At 44.6% G+C, this 21,205-nt stretch overlaps 1 protein-coding gene across 1 annotated transcript in view; it reads left to right on the plus strand.

Moving 5' to 3' along the window:
• TUBGCP3 (tubulin gamma complex component 3) overlaps positions 1 to 21,205 on the plus strand; it is a 164,235-nt gene that overhangs the window by 78,327 nt on the left and 64,703 nt on the right. The window contains exons 9-11 of the mRNA XM_077296976.1: positions 3,193 to 3,261; positions 16,466 to 16,598; positions 16,700 to 16,866. Coding sequence (XP_077153091.1) covers positions 3,193 to 3,261; positions 16,466 to 16,598; positions 16,700 to 16,866 — 369 coding nt within the window. The remainder of the gene's footprint in view (positions 1 to 3,192; positions 3,262 to 16,465; positions 16,599 to 16,699; positions 16,867 to 21,205) is intronic.

The raw sequence follows: 21,205 nt of genomic DNA on the forward strand, positions 1-21,205 counted from the left end.
CTATTAACTAGTTAAATGCCGCTGTCAAACGCAGACAGCGGCATTTAACTACCGCATCCGGCCGGGCGGCGGCCGGAAATGACGGCATCGCCGACCCCCGTCACATGATCGGAGATCGGCGATGCCGATGTGGTCCGCGCTCACAGCACACCTGATTTTCTGCTACATAGCAGCGAACAGCAGATCGCTATGTAGCAGAGGCGATCGCGCTGTGCCTGCTTCTAGCCTCCCATGGAGGCTATTAAAGCATGGCAAAAGTGAAAAAAAAAAAAAAAAAAGTTAAAAAAAATATAAAAGTTTAAATCGCCCCACTTTCGCCCCAATCAAAATAAATCAATAAAAAAAAATCAAACCTACACATATTTGGTATCGCCGCGTTCAGAATCGCCCGATCTATCAATAAAAAAAAAAGCATTAACCTGATCACTAAACAGCGTAACGAGAAAAAAATTAGAAACGCCAGAATTACGTGTTTTTGGTCGCCGCGACATTGCATTAAAATGCAATAACAGGCGATCAAAATAACGTATCCGCACCAAAATGCTATAATTAAAAACGCCAGCTCGGCACGCAAAAAATAAGCCCTCACCCGACCCCATATCATAAAAAATGGAGACGCTAAGAGTATCGGAAAATGGCACAATTTTTCTTTTTTTTTTTTTTTTAAGCAAAGTTTGGAATTTTTTTTCACCACTTAAATAAAAAATAACCTAGTCATGTTAGGTGTCTATGAACTCGTAGTGAGCTGGAGAATCATAATGGCAGGTCAGTTTTAGCATTTAGTGAACCTAGCAAAAAAGCCAAACAAAAAACAAGTGTGGGACTGCACTTTTTTTTGCAATTTCACTGCACTTGGAATTTTTTTCCCGTTTTCTAGTACACGACATGCTAAAACCAATGATGTCGTTCAAGAGTACAACTTGTCCCGCAAAAATTAAGCCCTCACATGGCCAAATTGACGGAAAAATTAAAAAGTTATGGCTCTGGGAAGGAGGGGAGTGAAAAACGAACACGGAAAAACGAAAAATCCCAAGGTCATGAAGGGGTTAATGCAATGTTGCAGCGACCAAAAAAACTTAATTCTGGCGGTTTTAATTTTTTTCTTGCTACGCCATTTAGCGATCAGGTTAATCCTTTTTTTTATTGCTCGGGTGATTCTGAACGTGGCGATACCAAATATGTGTAGGTTTGATTTTATTTTTGTTTTATTTTGAATGGGGTGAAAGGTGGGATTTAAACACTTTTTTCATATTTTTTTTAAAACATTTTTTTTTTTTTACTTTTGCCATGCTTCAATAGTCTCCATGGGAGGCTAGAAGCTGGCGTAGCCTGATGGGCTCTGCTACATAGGAGCGATCCTCAGATCGCCCCTATGTAGCTGAATTACAGGCTTGCTATGAGTGCCGACCACAGGGTGGCGCTCACAGCAAGCCGGCATCAACAACCATAGAGGTCTCAAGGAGACCTCTGGTTTTTATGCCGACGCATCGCTGAACCCCGATCATGTGACGGGGGTCGGCAATGCGCTTGTTTCCGGCCCAATGGCCGGAAGCGGTAGTTAAAAGCCGCTGTCAGCATTTGACAGCGGCATTTAACTAGTTATTAGTGGCGGGTGGATCGCGATTCCACCTGCCGCTATTGCGCGCACATGTCAGCTGTACAAAATAGCTGACATGTCGCGACTTTGATGCGGGCTCACCGCCGGAACCCACATCAAAGGGGGAGACACGACATGCGCAGTACTAGTACGGCGCATGTCGTGAAGGGGTTAACATAAAAATATTAAAGTAAATATAATATAATATTTTATTATGCTTTCCTTATATAGCACTATCATATTCAGCAGCGCTTTATCACACATTATCATCACTGTCCCCATCGGGGCTCACAATCTAATTTCCCTATCAGTATGTCTAGGGGTGTAGGAGGAAACTGGGGAACCCGGAGGAAACCCTTGCAACCATGGGGAGAACATACAGACTCCTTGTAGATGTTGTCCTTGGTGGGATTTGACCCCAGGACCTCAGCAAGTGTGGGTGATTTTGTATTATATGTTGGTGGTAGGTGAGATACTGCTCCCAATATGGAGTTGTGATTGTCACAATGCCTATAAAAGCCTGTGTTAGTCAGCCGCAGCAGTCCTCCAGCAGGTAGGAGGTTCCCTTCTTCTGCACACAATAGGTAATTGAATAGAGGATAGGCGTTAGAAGATGCCCAATCTCGTGCAGAAGAAGGCAGGTTCCACAGTACAAGGCTGGTACAAGTAGTTGTATTATGCTTTTCTGTGTCTAACCAAGTCCTTTTTCCAATACAAACTACAGAGCCAGAAACTATTGATGAGCTCAAGTGCTCGCTACTCGGGTCTGCCTAGGGTGCTCAGGTGCGTACCGAGTATCGCGGGTACTCGAGGGCCATGTTTGAGTCCCTGTGGCCATATGCTTTGTGGCTGCCTAACAGCCGTGAGACAAGCAGGTCCGGGGACTTGAACATATTATTCGAGCACGCTGAAGACACTTGGTAAGCAAGTCACTCCAAGCACATTCGCTCATCACTATTGACCAGTTAGTCAAGGGTCCAAAAAGCAAACCCGACACTACAAGGGCAGCTAAGGCTCAATAACGTTTGACTTTGATCACTTTAAAGTTAGGTTCACATGAGCCTATAAAAAATTTGTTTTTCATCCAGAAAACTTGGACGAGTTTTCTTCTTTTTTATCATCCATATACAATCCGTTTCTTTTATTGCAGCAGCTATTATCATTTACTAGAGAATTTATGTTACAAAATTGCAATGCACCTGTAAAAATCGGATGCTACATTGGCATCTAGTTTTGCTTTTTGCGCAAACAGACTTGAATGGGTGAGTCTCATCCGATTTAGAGAATAAACGAGTGCATGCTGCCATTTTTTTTAATGCACATATTTGATCAGTAAAAAAAAAAAATTGTTCTTCTGCACTGTACAATTGAATAACATTGGTCTCAGTGCTGTCCGTGGAAAAACAGACAGCACTCGGACCAAAAAACAGTCATGTGAGTGAGCCTTAACATTCAGGGATGTGTCTGATTTATCTGATGACTAGTAATGCAGTGTTTGGTTGGTTGTCACGTCTTCTTTTACTAATGTAACCGGCTGTCATCGATATGTCAGGTTGGCCAGCAACGCTCACATAATGCTTTCCTTCTCTCAACAGAGTTTTTGTGCCGCTTTGCATCAGGAGCTAAAGGAGTATTACCGGCTTCTCTCTGTCCTACACTCTCAGGTAATACATAGGAATAAAGAACATACACAATGTATCCGCATTACATAATGTTATTTAATTAGGCTCAAGGCTTTGGCTTACATATTGGCTTACAGAATAATACTCTCCAGTAGAAACATAGGATTTTTATTTTGCTTTCTTGCACAAGGCTGTATCGGGATTGGCAATCGTCCAGACATTTCAGGACAGCCTGTAAAAACGGAGCAATTTTTTGTCCGAAAGCAAAAAGAAAAATTAAGGTGCCTGTGATTGTTTTTTTTTTTTTTTTTTTTTTTTTTTTTTTTTAAAGCTGAAGAGACTTATTATAGGCAGTTGACATGTTTCACTGATTATCATATATTGCTTGTCATGATTTTTTAACAAGCAGACCAGAAAAGATAGGTCAAGTTGTCAGCTTTGCGCTTTGACAACTCCCCCCCCCCCTTTAAAAAAACAAACAAAAAAAAACATTTTATTTTACAGTTGTGTTAGTCATGGCATCTTAAGAAATTTATGAAAACCATTGGCTTGTGGGGGTTATAAATCAAAGAGGCTAACAAAGACTAAGCCCAAAATTTAGATTTAAAAGATGAAATGTAGCTTTTAATATATCAAATTTAACCCCTTCGTGCCATGCGCCGTACTAGTACGGCGCTGCCGGCACTGCATTAGTGCCAGCCGCAGTACTAGTACGGCGCCCCGATCACCGCGGTCTCACGCTGAGCGCCGCGGTGATCGGGTGCGGGTGTCAGCTGTATATGACAGCTGACACCCCGCAGCAATGCCCACGATCGGCGCTGTCGCCGATCGCGGGCATTTAACCCCTCTGATGCCGCTGTCAATAGTGACAGCGGCATAGAGGGGGATCGCGCAGGGACGGGGGCTCCCTGCGCTCTCCCACCGGAGCAGCGCGATGAGATCGCGCTGCTCCGGTGACCTGGAAGGAGTCCCCGGATCCAAGATGGCCGCGGGACTCCTTCCAGGTCATAAGATGACCCTGCTTGCCGGCGTCTGCTGAGAATCCTCATAGCAGGCGCCGGCAAGCCTGTGGAACGTGCCTGTCACATCGGTAATCAGACAGAGTGCTGTGCACACTGTCTGATCAACGATCTGTGATGTCCCCCCCTGGGACAAAGTAAAAAAGTAAAAAAAAAAAATTTCCACATGTGTAAAAAAAAAAAAAAAAAATTCCTAAATAAAGAAAAAAAATATATATATATTCCCATAAATACATTTCTTTATCTAAATAAAAAAAACACCACACAATAAAAGTACACATATTTAGTATCGCCGCGTCCGTAACGACCCCACCTATAAAACTATATCACTAGTTAACCCCTTCAGTGAACACCGTAAAAAAAAAAAAAAAAGAGGCAAAAAACAACGCTTTATTCTCATACCGCCAAACAAAAAATGGAATAACACGCGATCAAAAAGACGGATATAAATAACCATGGTACCGCTGAAAACGTCATCTTGTCCCGCAAAAAAAAAGCCGCCATACAGCATGATCAACAGAAAAATAAAAAAGTTATAGCTCTCAGAATAAAGCGATGCAAAAACAATTATTTTTTTATATAAAATAGTTTTTATTGTGTAAAAGCGCCAAAACATAAAAAAATTACATAAATGAGTTATCGCTGTAATCGTACTGACCCGAAGAATAAAACTGCTTTATCCTTTTTACCAAACGCGGAACGGTATAAACGCACCCCCTAAAAGAATTTCAGGAATTGCTGGTTTTTGTTCATTCCGCCTCCCAAAAATCGGAATAAAAAGCGATCAAAAAATGTCATGTACCCGAAAATGTTACCAATAAAAACGCCAACTCGTCCCGCAAAAAACAAGACCTCACATGACTCTGTGGACTCAAATATGGAAAAATTATAGCTCTCAAAATGTGGTGATGCAAAAACTATTTTTTGCAATAAAAAGCGTCTTTTAGTGTGTGACGGCTGCCAATCATAAAAATCCGCCCAAAAAACGCTATAAAAGTAAATCAAATCCCCCTTCATCACCCCCTTAGTTAGGGAAAAATAATAAAATTTTAAAAAATATATTTATTTCCATTTTCCCGTTAGGCTACTTTCACACTAGCATCGGTACGGGGCCGTCGCGCTGCGTCGGCCCGACATACCGACGCATACTGTGCAAGCGCCGCACAACGGGGGCAGCGGATGCTGTTTTTCCATGCATCCGCTGCCCCATTGTGAGGTGCGGGGAGGTGGGGGCGGAGTTCCAGCCGCGCATGCGTGGTCGGAAATGGTGGACCGTCAGCACAAAAAAAGTTACATGTACCGTTTTTTGCTGCCGGCGGTCCGCCACAACACGACGCAACCGTCGCACGACGCTTGCGACGTGTGTCAATACGTCGCTAATGTTAGTCTATGGGGAAAAAATGCATCCTGCAGATGACTTTGCAGGATGCGTTTTTTCGCCAAAACGACGCATTGCGACGTATGCAAAAAAACGCTAGTGTGAAAGTAGCGCTAGGGTTAGGACTAGGGTTAGGGTTGGGGTTAGGGTTTCAGTTAGAATTGGGGAGTTTTCACTGTTTAGGCACATCAGGGGCTCTCCAAACGCGACATGGCGTCCGATCTCAACGCGTTTGTTTGCGTTAAAAACGCATGCGTTTTTATAGAAAAAAACCAGAACACACACTGAAAAGTCACCCACCACCATCAAGGTGATAAAGGGATCCAAACCCTAAACTCATCCCTAACCGTTTAATGAACATTTTCTGACAGTCATAGTGCCACGTATTTCAGTGCCACGTATTTCAGTGCCACGTATTTCAGTGCCACGTATTTCAGTGCCACGTATTTCAGTGCCACGATATTTCAGTGCCACGATATTTCAGTGCCACGATATTTCAGTGCCACGATATTTCAGTGCCACGTATTTAAGTGCCACGATATTTCAGTGAAATACGTGGCACTGAAATATCGTGGCATTTACGTGAAATACGTGGCACTTAAATACGTGGCACTTAAATACATGGCACTTAAATACGTGGCACTTAAATACGTGGCACTTAAATACGTGGCACTTAAATACGTGGCACTTAAATACGTGGCACTTAAATACGTGGCACTTAAATACGTGGCACTTAAATACGTGGCACTTAAATACGTGGCACTTAAATACGTGGCACTTATATACATGGCACTTAAATATCTTGGCATGTACATGAAATACGTGGCACTTATATACGTGGCACTTATATACGTGGCACTTATATACGTGGCCACTGAAACATCGTGGCACTTATATACGTGGCCACTGAAACATCGTGGCACTTATATACGTGGCCACTGAAACATCGTGGCACTTATATACGTATATAAACGTATTTCAGTGCCACGTATTTCAGTGCCACGTATTTCAGGTTAGGGGTAGGGTTAGGGGTAGGGTTAGGGTTTTTTGGTTTTTTCTTGTTTTCTTGTGTTTTTCTATAAAAACGCATGCGTCTAAAAAAACGCATGCGTTTTACCGCGATTACATGCGTTTTTTCACACATGCGTTTTTTTTAAAAACGCATGCAGATAAAAACGCAAGTGTGAAACCAGCCTTACCCTTGGGAAAATAAAAACATGGGGGCTAAAATATAATTTTCGTGGAAAATAATATATTTTTTATTTTCGCGGCTCTGCGTTATAAACTGTAGTGAAGCACTTGGGGGTTCAAAGTTCTCACAACACATCTAGATAAGTTCCGTGGGGGGTCTAGTTTCCAATATGGGGTCACTTGTGGGGGGTTTCTACTGTTTAGGTACATCAGGGGCTCTGCAAATGCAACATGACACCTGCAGACCAATCCATCTAAGTCTGCATTTCAAACGGCGCTCCTTCCCTTCCGAGCTCTGCCGTGCGCCCAAACAGTGGTTTATCCCCATATATGAAGTATCAGCGTACTCAGGACAAATTGCACAACAACTTTTGGGGTCCAATTTATCCTGCTACCCTTGGGAAAATAAAAAATTTGGGGCAAAAAGATCATTTTTTGTGAAAATTAATATTAATTTTTTTTACGGCTCTACATTATAAACTTATGTGAAGCACTTGGAGGTTCAAAGTGCTCACCACACATCTAGATTAGTTCCTTAGAGGGTCTACTTTCCAAAATGGTGTCACTTGTGGGGGTTTCCACTGTTTAGGCACGTCAGGGGCTCTCCAAACACGACATGGGTTCCGATCTCAATTCCAGCCAATTTTGCATTGAAAAGTCAAATGGCGCTCCTTCCCTTCCGAGCTCTGCCATGTGCCCAATCAATGGTTTACCCCAACATGTGGGGTATCGGCGTACTCAGGACAAATTGTACAACAACTTTTTTGGTCCAATTTCTCCTGTTACCCTTGGTAAAATAAAACAAATTGGATCTGAAGTAAAAATTTTGTGAAAAAAAAGTTAAATGTTCAATTTTTTTTAAACATTCCAAAAATTCCTGTGAAGCACCTGAAGGGTTAATAAACTTTTTGAATGTGGTTTAGAGTACCTTGAGGGGTGCAGTTTTTAGAATGGTGTAACTTTTGGACATTTTCTGTCATGTAGACCCCTCAGTCACTTCAAGTGTGAGGTGGTCCGTAAAAAAAATGGTTTTGCAAATTTTGTTGCAAAAATGAGAAATCGCTGGTCAACTTTTAACCCTTATAACTCCCTAACAAAAAAAAATTATGTTTCCAAAATTGTGCTGATGTAAAGCAGACATGTGGGAAATGTTGTTTATTAACTATATTATGTGATATAACTCTCTAATTTAAGGGCATAAAAACGAAAAATTTGAAAATTGCTAAATTTTCATAATTTTCGACAAATTTCTGTTTTTTTCACAAATAAATGCAAGTCATATCGAAGAAGTTTTACCACTATCATAAAGTACAATATGTCACGAGAAAACAATCTCAGAATCACCAGGATCCGTTGAAGCGTTTCAGAGTTATGACCTCATAAAGTGACAGTGGTCAGAATTGTAAAAATTGGCCGTGTCACTTAGGTGAAAACAGGCTTTGGGGTGAAGGGGTTAAAAGACTAAATAAAGACAAACAGCAAACACCGTACACATATAGCCGTGCACTCTACAATAGATACCCCAGGCTCTGCACCTGCCTACCAGCGGAGGTGTAATGGACGGGGATACTGGGGTGTTTTTGACAATAGGAAGATGTGGACAGACAAGTGTCAGAGAGATGCACTGAGAAGAATGAACTATTCAGCAACCAATAGATCTATCAGTACCCGTTACGAAACACCCTACCTGCCAGCGGAGGTTGCAGAGCCTAGGGTATCTATTGTAGAGACCACGGCTATATGTGTACGGTGTTTGCTGTTTGTTACTGTGATGCTGTAAGAATCAGGCTGCACTCAGATGTCATCCGAGTGCAGTCCCATTTGAGAGAGTGGATTCAAACAGGGACAACGGAGAGTGGACCCACTGGACCGTGACGACGAACCCCTCTCGGACGAGCTGACCAGGTGGACCGCCCCCTATACAGGGAGCGTTAGGGGCAGGCCCGTGAGGGACTATCGCCACGGAAGCTGGAGGGTCGACTGAGATAAGAAGGGTACACTGCAGGAACACAGGGACCGAAGGAAACAGCGGAGGAAACAGAGGGAATGGCAAGGAACTACTGAGACGAGGGAGAAGATGGGAATACTACAGAGACACGGAGGCTGACGAGACAATATGGAGACACAGAGGCTGACGGGAGCAAGGAAATGGTAAAGGAGCCGGGCAGGTACCGCACAGAAACAGGAACTGAAGGAACAAAGCAGGAACACAGGAAAATCAGGCAGGTACTGCAGAGGAAGGAGGAGTCCCAAGGTCAGAAAGCTAGGAATGCACAGAGACCACAGGTGACCAGAAGCACTTGTAAACACAAATGATCATCAGGCACAGAGGAGCAGCAGGAAGCAGCTTATATACCAGCATGAGAGCTACTTCCGGGTTACAGTCCTCCAGGATGACGGAGAGGACAGGAAGGAGTGCCAACAGAGGAATCAGATGTGCGCACGCGCAGAGCTGAATGCGCCGTGCGCGCGCACCCGGCGAGCTGCAGAAGCCGGGGGCGAGCGCTGCATGACAGTACCCCCGTCTTTACGCCCCTCCTTTTTAAGACTTGAAAGAAACCGGGACAAAATGCGAGGGGCCTGAATGTTCTCACGAGGCTCCCAGGACCTCTCCTCAGGACCAAAACCTTTCCAGTCAACCAAAAACAAAGTTCTCCCTCTAAGTTTTTTCATGGCTAAAATGTCCCTAACTTCAAAGACATCATCCTCGGAAACAGGCGAAGGAGAACAAAGGTTAGAAGAATGAAACTGATTAAAAACTACGGGTTTAAGGAGAGACACATGAAAAGAATTAGAAATACGCAGAGAGGCAGGCAACTTAAGTTTGTAAGAAACGTCATTAATACGAGACAAAACTTCGAATGGACCGATATAGCGAGGACCCAGCTTATGTGAAGGAATTTTGAGACGGATAAATTTAGAAGAAACCCAAACCTTGTCCCCAGGATGGAATATAGGAGAATCGAGGCGTCTTTTGTCCGCATGTCTCTTCATCCTGACTTGAGCCAACTCAAGGGCAGACTTGGTCTCCTGCCAGACCCTGGAGAACTCTCTAGACAGAAGATCAGCCGCTGGTACAGTAGAGACAGGAGGAACCGGAAGAGGAAGACCAGGATGTTGACCGTAGACGATAAAAAATGGAGATCTGTTAGTAGCTTCGCTGGAATGGTTATTGTAAGAAAACTCAGCCCATGGCAGCAAGTCAGACCAATCATTCTGATGGGAATTGGAAAAATGACGGAGATAAGTTACCAAGGTCTGATTAGTACGTTCCACCTGGCCATTGGACTGCGGATGGTAGGCTGAAGAAAAGTCAAGCGAAATGTTCATAGATTTGCAGAGGGATTTCCAGAAGCGGGCGGTGAATTGAACACCTCGGTCAGAAACAATATGTAAAGGAAGACCATGAAGACGAAAAATATGGTGAACAAAAATCTTTGCCAATTCGGGAGCAGAAGGCAAACCAGGTAGTGCAATGAAATGAGCCATCTTGGAGAAACGATCCATGACCACGAAGATGACGGTACAACCAGATGAAGAAGGCAGGTCAGTGATGAAGTCCATCGATAAATGTTGCCACGGAGTGGAGGGTACCGGTAAAGGATGCAAAAGCCCGGAAGGTAGTTGCCTGGGAATTTTATTCTTGGCACAGGAGGGACAAGAGGCGACAAAACTTTGGACGTCCTTGGACAACGTAGGCCACCAGTAATAGCGAGAGATCAGACGGAGGGTTTTTTTGAGACCAACATGTCCAGCTAATTTGGAGGCATGACCCCAAAGTAAGACGCGTTCTCTGTTCTCTTCAGCAACTAAGGTCTTACCCGGAGGCAACGAGGAAAGAGAGAGAGGAGCAACTGTGATGACTCTTGCAGGATCGATGATGTGCGCAGGTTCTTCCTCCATATCCACCGCCTGGAATGACCTAGACAGAGCATCGGCTCTGGAGTTTTTATCTCCTGGCAGGAAACGAAGTTCAAAGTCAAACCTGGCGAAAAACAAGGCCCACCTGGCCTGCCGAGGATTTAGTCTTTGCGCAGAGCGGATATATGCCAGATTCTTGTGATCTGTGTAAATTACAAAACGATGTAAAGCCCCCTCCAAGAGGTACCGCCACTCCTCCAATGCCAACCTGATTGCCAAAAGTTCTTTATCACCGATAGAATAATTCTTTTCAGAGGAGGAGAAGATCTTAGAGAAAAAACCACAGGGCACAAGACGACCAGAAGAGGATTTCTGCGAGAGCACAGCTCCAGCTCCAATTGCAGAAGCATCTACTTCAAGGATGAAGGGTTTATTGGCCACAGGACGATGAAGAATAGGAGCGGAGGCGAAGGCCTGCTTGATGGACCGGAAAGCCTCTTCGGCCTCAGACGACCATAGATGAGGATTGGCACCCTTCCGAATCATGGAGGAGATTGGAGCAGAAAGGGAGGAAAAGTGAGGGATAAACTGCCGATAGTAGTTAGCAAATCCAAGAAATCGCTGAATTGCTTTCACTCCAAGAGGACGTGGCCAGTTGAGCACGGCAGAAACTTTTCCTGGATCCATACACAAACCAGCGTCGGAAATGATGAAACCCAAGAAGGGAAGAGATGACTGTTCGAAGACACATTTTTCCAGTTTTGCGTACAGCCGATTCTCTCTCAAACGCTGAAGTACTTGCCGTACATCTCTTCTGTGAGTAGACAGATCTGGAGAGAACACAAGGATATCGTCCAAGTACACTACAACACAGGTGTAAAGTAGATCCCGAAAAACATCATTTACAAACTCCTGGAAGACTGCGGGTGTGTTGCATAAACCGAATGGCATAACCAAATATTCATAATGACCATCTCTGGTATTAAACGCAGTCTTCCACTCGTCACCGGAACGGATACGGACCAAATTATAAGCTCCTCTGAGATCCAATTTGGTAAAGATTCGTGCTCCACGTAGACGATCAAAGAGTTCAGGTATGAGAGGAAGTGGGTACTTGTTCTTGATCGTGATAGTGTTGAGACCCCGATAGTCTATACATGGGCGAAGAGAACCGTCCTTCTTCTTGACGAAGAAGAACCCAGCTCCTGCAGGTGAGGAGGACTTTCGAATGAAGCCTCTGGCCAGATTCTCTTGGATATATTCGGACATGGCTTGAGTTTCGGTAGGAGACAATGGGTAAATACGTCCTCGAGGTGGAGTAGAACCAGGAACAAGGTCTATCGGGCAGTCATAAGAGCGGTGCGGCGGCAAGATCTCCGCCTCCTTCTTGTTAAAGACATCCGAGAAGGCGCAATAGGCTGGAGGAATTCCCGTGGATTCCGAAGCAGACCGAAAGGAGGACGCAGGCTTGACAGGAAGCAGGCACCTGTTCAGACAAGACTGTCCCCACCGTAGAACATCTCCAGTGCGCCAGTCCAGAGTGGGTTCGTGATCTCTCAGCCAAGGAAGACCCAAAAGGAAAGAATGAGACAATGAAGGTAAAACATAAAAGGCCAGTTTCTCACGATGAAGAGCTCCAATCTGAAGTTCAACTTCCTCCGTAACTAAGTTGACGGTCTCCCGCAAAGGCTGACCATCGACGGAAGCTATTTGTCTAGGAGTCTCCAAGGGTCTAACAAGCCTGTTTACAACCTCAAGCTGAACAAAGTTCCCAGCCGCTCCTGAATCAACATAAGCCTCCAGAGAAAAGTGACGGGAACCTAAATGTAGAATAACAGACAAAACCAGAGGTGGAGAGGAGTCATAACCACCTAGGAAGGCCTCTCTTACCTGTCCTAGGCGGAGGCGTTTCCCGACCTCTGAGGACAGGCGTGTAAGAGATGAGAGGCACTACCGCAGTAAAAACAGAGACCTTGTGCGAGTCTCTCCTTGCGGCGCTGCTCGGAAGACTCAAAGCGATCGACCTGCATGGGTTCAGGAGAAGATGAAGAAACCACTGGGGCTGTTTGAGAAAAAGAAGTCCCTCGAGCAATAGTGGTCTGGCGAAGAGGTCTCTTTTCTCTGGCAAGCTCGCGAGTGCGCTCCTGAAAGCGCAGATCAATGCGTATGGCCAAGGAGATAAGATCATCCAAAGAGGTGGGAGTGTCCCGTCCTGCCAGCTCATCCTTAATCCGTGAAGACAAACCACGCCAAAACGCTCCAACCAAAGCCTCATTATTCCACCCAAGGTCTGAAGACAGAGTCCGGAAACGGATGGCGTACTGAGCTACAGAGAGAGTGGCCTGGCTAAGGTTAAAGAGGGACTCTGTGGTAGAGACCAGACGTCCAGGTTCATCAAAAACCTTGCGGAAGGTATCCAGGAACGGATTGAGTTGGGAGACCAAAGGATCATTACGCTCCCAGAGGGGATTAACCCACGCCAAAGCCTCACCCTCCAAATGGGATACTATAAAAACAACCTTAGCTCGATCGGTGGGATAAAGTAGCGGAGACAATTCAAAATGCAACTGGCATTGAATAAGAAAGCCGCGGCATGCTTTAGGATCCCCACCATACCGAGGAGGTCTAGCAAGTTGGGGCGAGGGTTGTGGCGCTGAGACAGGAGTGGAGACAGAGGCCACATTCTGGAGGGCGAGAAGCCGATCATTAATAGAGGCCAAAAAATTCGAAATATGGGACTGAGTGTCCCATTGTAGACCTAGCTCCAGCTGAAGGGCAACCAACTGCGGAGCAATACCAGGATCAGAAGGCTGTAAAGCCGCTAGGCGAGACTCCATATTTTTTAAAAACGACATGATCCTAGTTTGGTTTTCACGCAAAAAGAGTAAGTCTTTTTGAGTAGCGGAAGCTCCAGCGGGGTCCAGGGCCTGATGATACTGTGATGCTGTAAGAATCAGGCTGCACTCAGATGTCATCCGAGTGCAGTCCCATTTGAGAGAGTGGATTCAAACAGGGACAACGGAGAGTGGACCCACTGGACCGTGACGACGAACCCCTCTCGGACGAGCTGACCAGGTGGACCGCCCCCTATACAGGGAGCGTTAGGGGCAGGCCCGTGAGGGACTATCGCCACGGAAGCTGGAGGGTCGACTGAGATAAGAAGGGTACACTGCAGGAACACAGGGACCGAAGGAAACAGCGGAGGAAACAGAGGGAATGGCAAGGAACTACTGAGACGAGGGAGAAGATGGGAATACTACAGAGACACGGAGGCTGACGAGACAATATGGAGACACAGAGGCTGACGGGAGCAAGGAAATGGTAAAGGAGCCGGGCAGGTACCGCACAGAAACAGGAACTGAAGGAACAAAGCAGGAACACAGGAAAATCAGGCAGGTACTGCAGAGGAAGGAGGAGTCCCAAGGTCAGAAAGCTAGGAATGCACAGAGACCACAGGTGACCAGAAGCACTTGTAAACACAAATGATCATCAGGCACAGAGGAGCAGCAGGAAGCAGCTTATATACCAGCATGAGAGCTACTTCCGGGTTACAGTCCTCCAGGATGACGGAGAGGACAGGAAGGAGTGCCAACAGAGGAATCAGATGTGCGCACGCGCAGAGCTGAATGCGCCGTGCGCGCGCACCCGGCGAGCTGCAGAAGCCGGGGGCGAGCGCTGCATGACAGTTTTTAGTCTTTTCAATTTGATATATCAAAAGTTACATTTTATCTTTTAAATCTAAATTTTGGGGTTAGTCCTTCTTAGCCTCATGGCTTCTTAACCTTTTTATACTGTGGCTCTACCTGTCAGAACATGGTGATGTGTTGGAAAAAACTTAAAAAAATCAACTTATTAGCTCACCCAGGGTTTCATTGACTTTTGGAACCAACAATGTCTGATAATAAGCTCCAGATGGTACCCAGGTGGTAATGTGTTTGAGGAATAGATAATGATTACCAAAAAGATTTAAAAAAAGACATTTCTTTTGGAAAAAAGTTTAAAATTCATTGTCATCATGTGAGTTAAAAATGGGGATGGGCAGGAGGTGTTAGAAACTCATGTATGGGTGACTAGTTTCAGACCACCACAGGTCTCTAATCATAGCCTGGTTATGATTGAGAACTTATGATGGGTCAAAGTGCGTCACTTGTTCACATATTTAGTACCTTTTCTCCATCCCTAGGGGCAGATTCAGGGGAATATAGGCCTCATTCTGCCTGCTTATTTGTCATCACTCAGACATTGGCTCTCTGCACAAAAGTGGCAGGGTTGGGAGGGGAATCTGTGCAGCAGGAAAATGTTATATTAAGGTTTTCTACAGCGTATAAATGGGAAATGTTCATATCACATCCACATGAGTAGTTCTGAAACTTGCACATTTGCTACTAGTGGATATGCCTCCCCAAATAATTACCGTATTTTTCTGACCATAAGACGCCCTTTTTTCCTCCAAATTTGGGAGGAAAGTGTGGGTGCGTCTTATGGTAGGGAAGTAGCATGTGGGGAGGGGGGCAGCAGCGAGTGGGATCGCACTGTTATCCCACTTCAGGAGGCATAAAAATGTCCCCACTGCCCGGAATCAGCGCTGGGGAAACCATGTGGTCCCCATGATTAAGTGCAGTGAATATTCATTAGCTACTCCCCGCCCACCTATCAGCTGAGCGGTGAGCCAGGAGCAGCAAATGAATACTGCACTTAAGCAGCAACACACATGGTTTCCCCAGTGCTGATTCCTTCAGCAGCTGGGGTGATCCGTGTGTCCGGGGGAGGAGGAGGCAGCAGCAGCAGGGTCCGGGGGAGAGGAGATCGCTGCGTACCTTCCTGGGCTGGAGCTGAGTGCACAAGGAGGACCTGTGATGATGTCAGAAGTGGGCGGGCTGGAGCATCACATGGCAGCACAGAGCCCTCCCTCTTCTTGTCATCATCACAGGTCCTTCAGACTCCAACACTAGAATCTGCCGGCTTCCATTACCTGTGCTGTGGAAAGGCAACAAGAGGGAGGGCTCTGTGTGTGCAGTCATGGGATGCTTTTACCTCACCACAGGCTGGCTGCCACAATTAAGAGGTTAGTCTTTCCAAAACACAATAAAGCACTCTGCCACTCCTTTAGTGAACTATAACTCCCAGCATGTCATAGGATCTGCAGGACATGCTGGGAGTTATAGTTCTCCCATGGGATTTTAAAGCAGCACTCCAGTGTTATTTTGCAGTGCTGGAGTGGTGCTTTCAATATAAGCCCTGTGCCCCCATTCTTATACTCACCCTCCAGCATCTTCATATAGTACTTCACAGACACCACACTGGTCCCGCAGCTTCCAACATAATAACATACTATTATATATAATAACACTACATATAATAGTAGGTTATTAAATATTTTACCACATTTTTTTGCTTCAAATATTTTTTTCCCTATTTTACACCTCTAAAACCTGGGGTGCGCCTTATAGTCCGGTGCGTCTTATAGTCCGAAAAAATATGGTATATATATATATAATTCTGTAATTAGTTTCATTCATCCACTGAATCCAGTATAACTTCACAATACATTTACAAGGAGACAATGATTTAGCTGATCCTACAGAATGCAGGGTTTAATAGAACAGCAAATAAGCGTCCACACCTAAGGTTTACTTCTTTTTGTGTCGTTTTTGGGGGAAGTATTTTGTATGATATTATTCTGTTCTAACTCCCTTTTCAGCAGTCCGGGCATTATATACAGTTTAGAGCTTCCAATAACTTTGCATCTCCTATGTTGCCTGTAATTATTTGAGAACATACTCTTTTTAAAATCAAGTTGCAGGTGGAAGATGACCAGGGTGTAAATTTAGGGCTGGAAACTAGCCTGACTCTTAGACGATTGCTGGTGTGGACCTATGATCCCAAGATTAGATTGAAGACCCTGGCAGCACTTGTTGATCACTGTCAAGGTAAGATGAAATTGCATGAGGCCTCTGTACTTTATAATCAGGAGCGTTTTAATTTGTTTGTTTTTTAGGCCTGTTGAACAATATTATTATTATTACCATAGGAAGAAAGGGAGGGGAGCTGGCATCTGCAGTCCATGCATACACCAAAACTGGCGATCCGTACATGCGATCTCTGGTGCAACACATTCTTGGCTTGGTTTCCCATCCCATCCTGAATTTCCTTTACCGCTGGATATATGATGGAGAGTTGGAGGACACTTACCATGAGGTAAAGAGAATGTCTGTACAGAATCGAACTATACTTTTTAAATAAGTCAATTTAAAATCTTTCCGATTTACCTTACATCTTTGTGTTTAGCAATTTTGCTGTGGCCATTTTTCATTTTTTTTCCCCTCTTCAAACAACTTTTTTTTTTTTTCTATCGACGCAGCCTTATGAGGGCTTGTTTTTGTGCGGGTGGAGTTGTAGTTTTGAATGACACCATTTATTTTCCAAGTAAGTACAGGTTAATGGGAATACAATTCTATTTGTGGTGGAAAAAAACTTGTAATTTCCACCATTGTTTTTGCTTTGTTATTCTCCACGCCAGTACCTTCAATGTTTTAATTGCTTTCTATTGCATTTTATTTGATGGAGTACGACGACTTGATAATTTTGGTGTTTGGAAGAGCAGCTGAAAAAAAAAAAAAAATGAACAGAGCGCGCACATAGGGCACTTAGTAAGGTGCGCTAATTTGCTCACAAGATTGAGTTGTGAGAAAGCACAAGTCTTACAAAGGTTTGGTAGAATTTCCAGCTGTTGCTTCTCTGCTGGTTGGAAGTTACAATAATAACCATTTATTTAAAGGGAAATGGTAAAAGTAACTAAGCAAAATGCACAAGTTATTTCTGTAATGCATCGAATAGAGACAGTACATGATATGTACATTTTTTCTTTAGTAATTTAGACCCCTTTATGTCTCTGAAATGTCTAAAATATAGGGCTTTAAGAGAACCTGTCACCAAGTTTTTACACCCCAAACTAATGTCATCTATGTAAAGTCCCTGTGATGTGGATTACATCCACATCTTTGTTTTGTAACTCGTGTGTCTCAGTTTTAGAGAAATTCATAGGCAAATGTTTATGCAAATGAGCCTTAGGGTGTTTGACCCTCCACTTGCAGCACTCCAGCTTCTCTCATTTCCACCCATGCTCCCCGCTGCCAGCCTCTGTCATTGACTGATGGGTCACTTTTTTATGTAACCTGCCCTCCCAAGATCTTGCACAAGGGCTGTCATTCCATGGGGCGTCTCATGTGCAATAGGGTCCTGTTAACATTTGAGAGCCTTACTATTGATTTGGTTGGGATTTCAAGAAGCACTCCTCCCATCAGTTTTTATCCTCTTAATATATTGCAGTCCTCATATTATACAGCACTGTGTACTTACAATTGCTCATTTTGCCTTTCTACACAGTTCGTTTTTCTTTTTTTCTCTGTAGTATGTAGAAACAGGACATTTCTTGCCCCTCCCTGCAGAAATCATTCCTCTCTTCAGCTCCTGACCCAGCTGTTCCACTCCTCCCTCTTGCCATTGTCTTTTGCAGTAACTGTTGTCACACAGGGAAAATTGACCTCCTGTTTCTACATAGAGCTTAGAAGGATTCAGCTAGTCAGTTTTTAATCACGTGATATCATAAACCTAATGGAAATCAGGAATTAGTAGAAAAGCAAAATGAGCAAATGTAAGTGCACAGTGTTATTTATTATGATGACTGCAATATATTAAGAGGATAAAAACGTTGATGGGAGGAGGAGTGCTTCTCTAAATGCTCTTGTGTGGGATTTTGGGCAGGGAGCAGGTCACAGAGAAATGAGACTTGTAAGTCCCTGGTAGATGGGGAAAGAGGAAGAGTAAATAACTCCCTGCACTTGCGGCTCATTCATGTAACAATGATTTAATGGGTTTCTATAATACGGAGACACGGCCTTCTAAAACAAAGGTATGCACATAATCTTGTTTACAGGGACTTTACATGGATGACATTACTTTGGGGTCTATAAACCTGCTGGACACATTCCCTTTAATGCACTGTCACGTTGTGCCTCATTTATCATTCCACTTGCGCTATGTTAATAAATGTAGTTGTTACTTTTCTTGAAAGAGGTTGCCTGAGATTAGAAAATCACTCTAATGGTGCACAAATAGGACACTGTATAAAGATGGTGTACTCAGACTTGGAGAAATAGCATGACCGGAAAGTCCCCAAATGAACCTGGGCCCTATGTTCCCCTAAGGATTTTTCGCAGATTGATTATGAATGGGTGGGAAGTCGAGACCCAGTTACCATGGAAACCCCATGTAACCATATTCCTATTCAGTGAAATGTGCTGATAGGTATTCATAGCGGCTTCTATGCTGTGCTGCGGCGGACCGTGTTACAGCTATTGTACCTTATGTCCTGTGTGGCAAATCACACGGGAGTGTGCACGAGCTACAACAGCGTTCGTTCAGAAGGAAAAACACTCCACTTTTGAGAAACTGTGTAGGAGGTTATTCACACTGTCACAGAACATTTTTTAAATTTGTTTTTCCACAGACTATCTATCTATCTTTGTTGGGTTTGGGCTCAGTAACACTACTACAGACTGTATACTTTTACATTGTGAACCCCATCTGCCTAAATACACCGATCTGTTGCCATGCAGAAGTGTAGGGTGCATGCACAGGACTTCTTTATGATTTTTCGCAGTATTTTGGCATCAAAATTTGCATGTGTAGGTTTTAATTCCAAGTTTCACATGTGCATTGCAAGTGAGCTGCAATGATTTCCGCATGAAGAATTGACATCTATGTGTAACCATTTTCCACAGATGAGTTTTGTAAAATCTCATTAGCTTTGCTGCTGTGGATTTTCTGCATGCAAATCCATAAGGTTCTTGCAAAAAACAAAAAGTAAATAAATAATCCCTGCAAATACAGATAATCTTTTAAATAAAATGTGTTAAATAAACTTTCTCAAAATGCTACATAAGAAGTATACACTGATTAGCCCCTGTACTGAGACACCCATGTGTTAGGCTACGTTCACATTTGCGGTGTGCGCCGCAGCGTCGCCGCCGCAACGCACAGCGCAAATGTGAACACATGCACAACGCAGCTTTTTGCGCCGCATGCGTCCTTTTTTTCATTGATTTTGGACGCAGCAAAAATGCAACTTGCTGCGTCCTCCGCGACCCGACGCGGGCGCCGCAGGGACGCATGCGGCGCAAAAAGCAAGTGCACCGCATGTCCATGCGCCCCCATGTTAAATATAGGGGCGCATGATGCATGCGGCGCCGCTGCGGCGCCCGCCGCTGCGGCGGGCGCCGCTAATGTGAACGTAGCCTTAGAGCACTGGAGCACTTTTTGACCGTCAGCGCTGCAGCAATCGTGGCCAAGTTACCACTAGGTGTTTATATCAGTCTGTAGGATTATTGGCCCATGCGAACAGGAAGGCTTCTCCTGGTTGTGATACATTTAGATGGAGTGATCTGTATGTTCTGAACAGTCTGTGTACCAGAGATTTAGATCTGGGGCTGTGAAGACCAGAAAAGTGGTGGTCAGGTCAGTATTAGTGATGAGCAAGTGTACTCGTTGCTTGGGTTTTCCCGAGCACGCTCTGGTGGTCTCCGAGTGTTTATGACTGCTCGGAGATATAGTTTTCATCACGGCAGCTGAATGATTTACAGCTACTAGCCAGCCTGAATTCATGTGGGGGTTGCCTGGTTGCTAGGGATTCCCCACATGTAATCAAGCAGGCTAGTAGCTGTAAATCATTCAGCTGCCGTGATGAAAACTAAATCTCCAAGCAGTTACAAATACTCGGAGGTCACCCGAGTGTGCTCGGGAAAACCCGAGCAACGAGTATACTCGCTCATCACTAGTCAGGAGCCCTGTGAAACACCTCCTACCTAGCAGGATCCTTGACTCGTCTTTTAAGTTTCCTCTTTGGCCCAATGTGAGCCCGGCTAATGAAAAGAGGAGCCAGAGCTGCTGGCAGGTGGCAGGCATTTCACTGGGCTACTATTCAGCCACCACAAAATGCTGACCTGACCTCTGGACCAGGGACATGTGCATCGATTCTCATCTCTTAACGGATGTCGCCGGACCTGTGCTCAGACGTCCGTGATAATTGGTCCGATGTCAGATCGAATACATCAGCTGGTTGCCCATCTCCTAACCCTAGTGTGACCGCTTCATAGAAATATATGAAGCTGTCACACTCTGGTCAGAAGATATGAGGCCAGTCCATTGCTATCCGACATCAGACCGCTGTCACGGACATCTGAACACAGCCCTTATGTGGGCTACGAAAACACTCCCTACACCATTACTCCACCAGCTTGAACTGTTGACATCGACATCTGACAAAAAGGGGCCATCGATTCGGGCTGCTCAGTCAAAATTCTGATCTTTCCATCAACATGATTGCAACACAAAACTAGATTGATCGGATTAGCAGGTGATTTTTCCACTGCTCAGCGACATACGTTTGTGCTGTTTTGTTTTACACTGGAGTCTTGCATTTATTTCCCATTAGACAATAATGTCACTCAAGCTGATCATATGCGGTTATAACCTATCC

The sequence above is a fragment of the Ranitomeya variabilis genome, chromosome 3 (assembly GCF_051348905.1).
Source record: "Ranitomeya variabilis isolate aRanVar5 chromosome 3, aRanVar5.hap1, whole genome shotgun sequence".
In the NCBI taxonomy this organism is placed as follows: Eukaryota; Metazoa; Chordata; class Amphibia; order Anura; family Dendrobatidae; genus Ranitomeya; species Ranitomeya variabilis.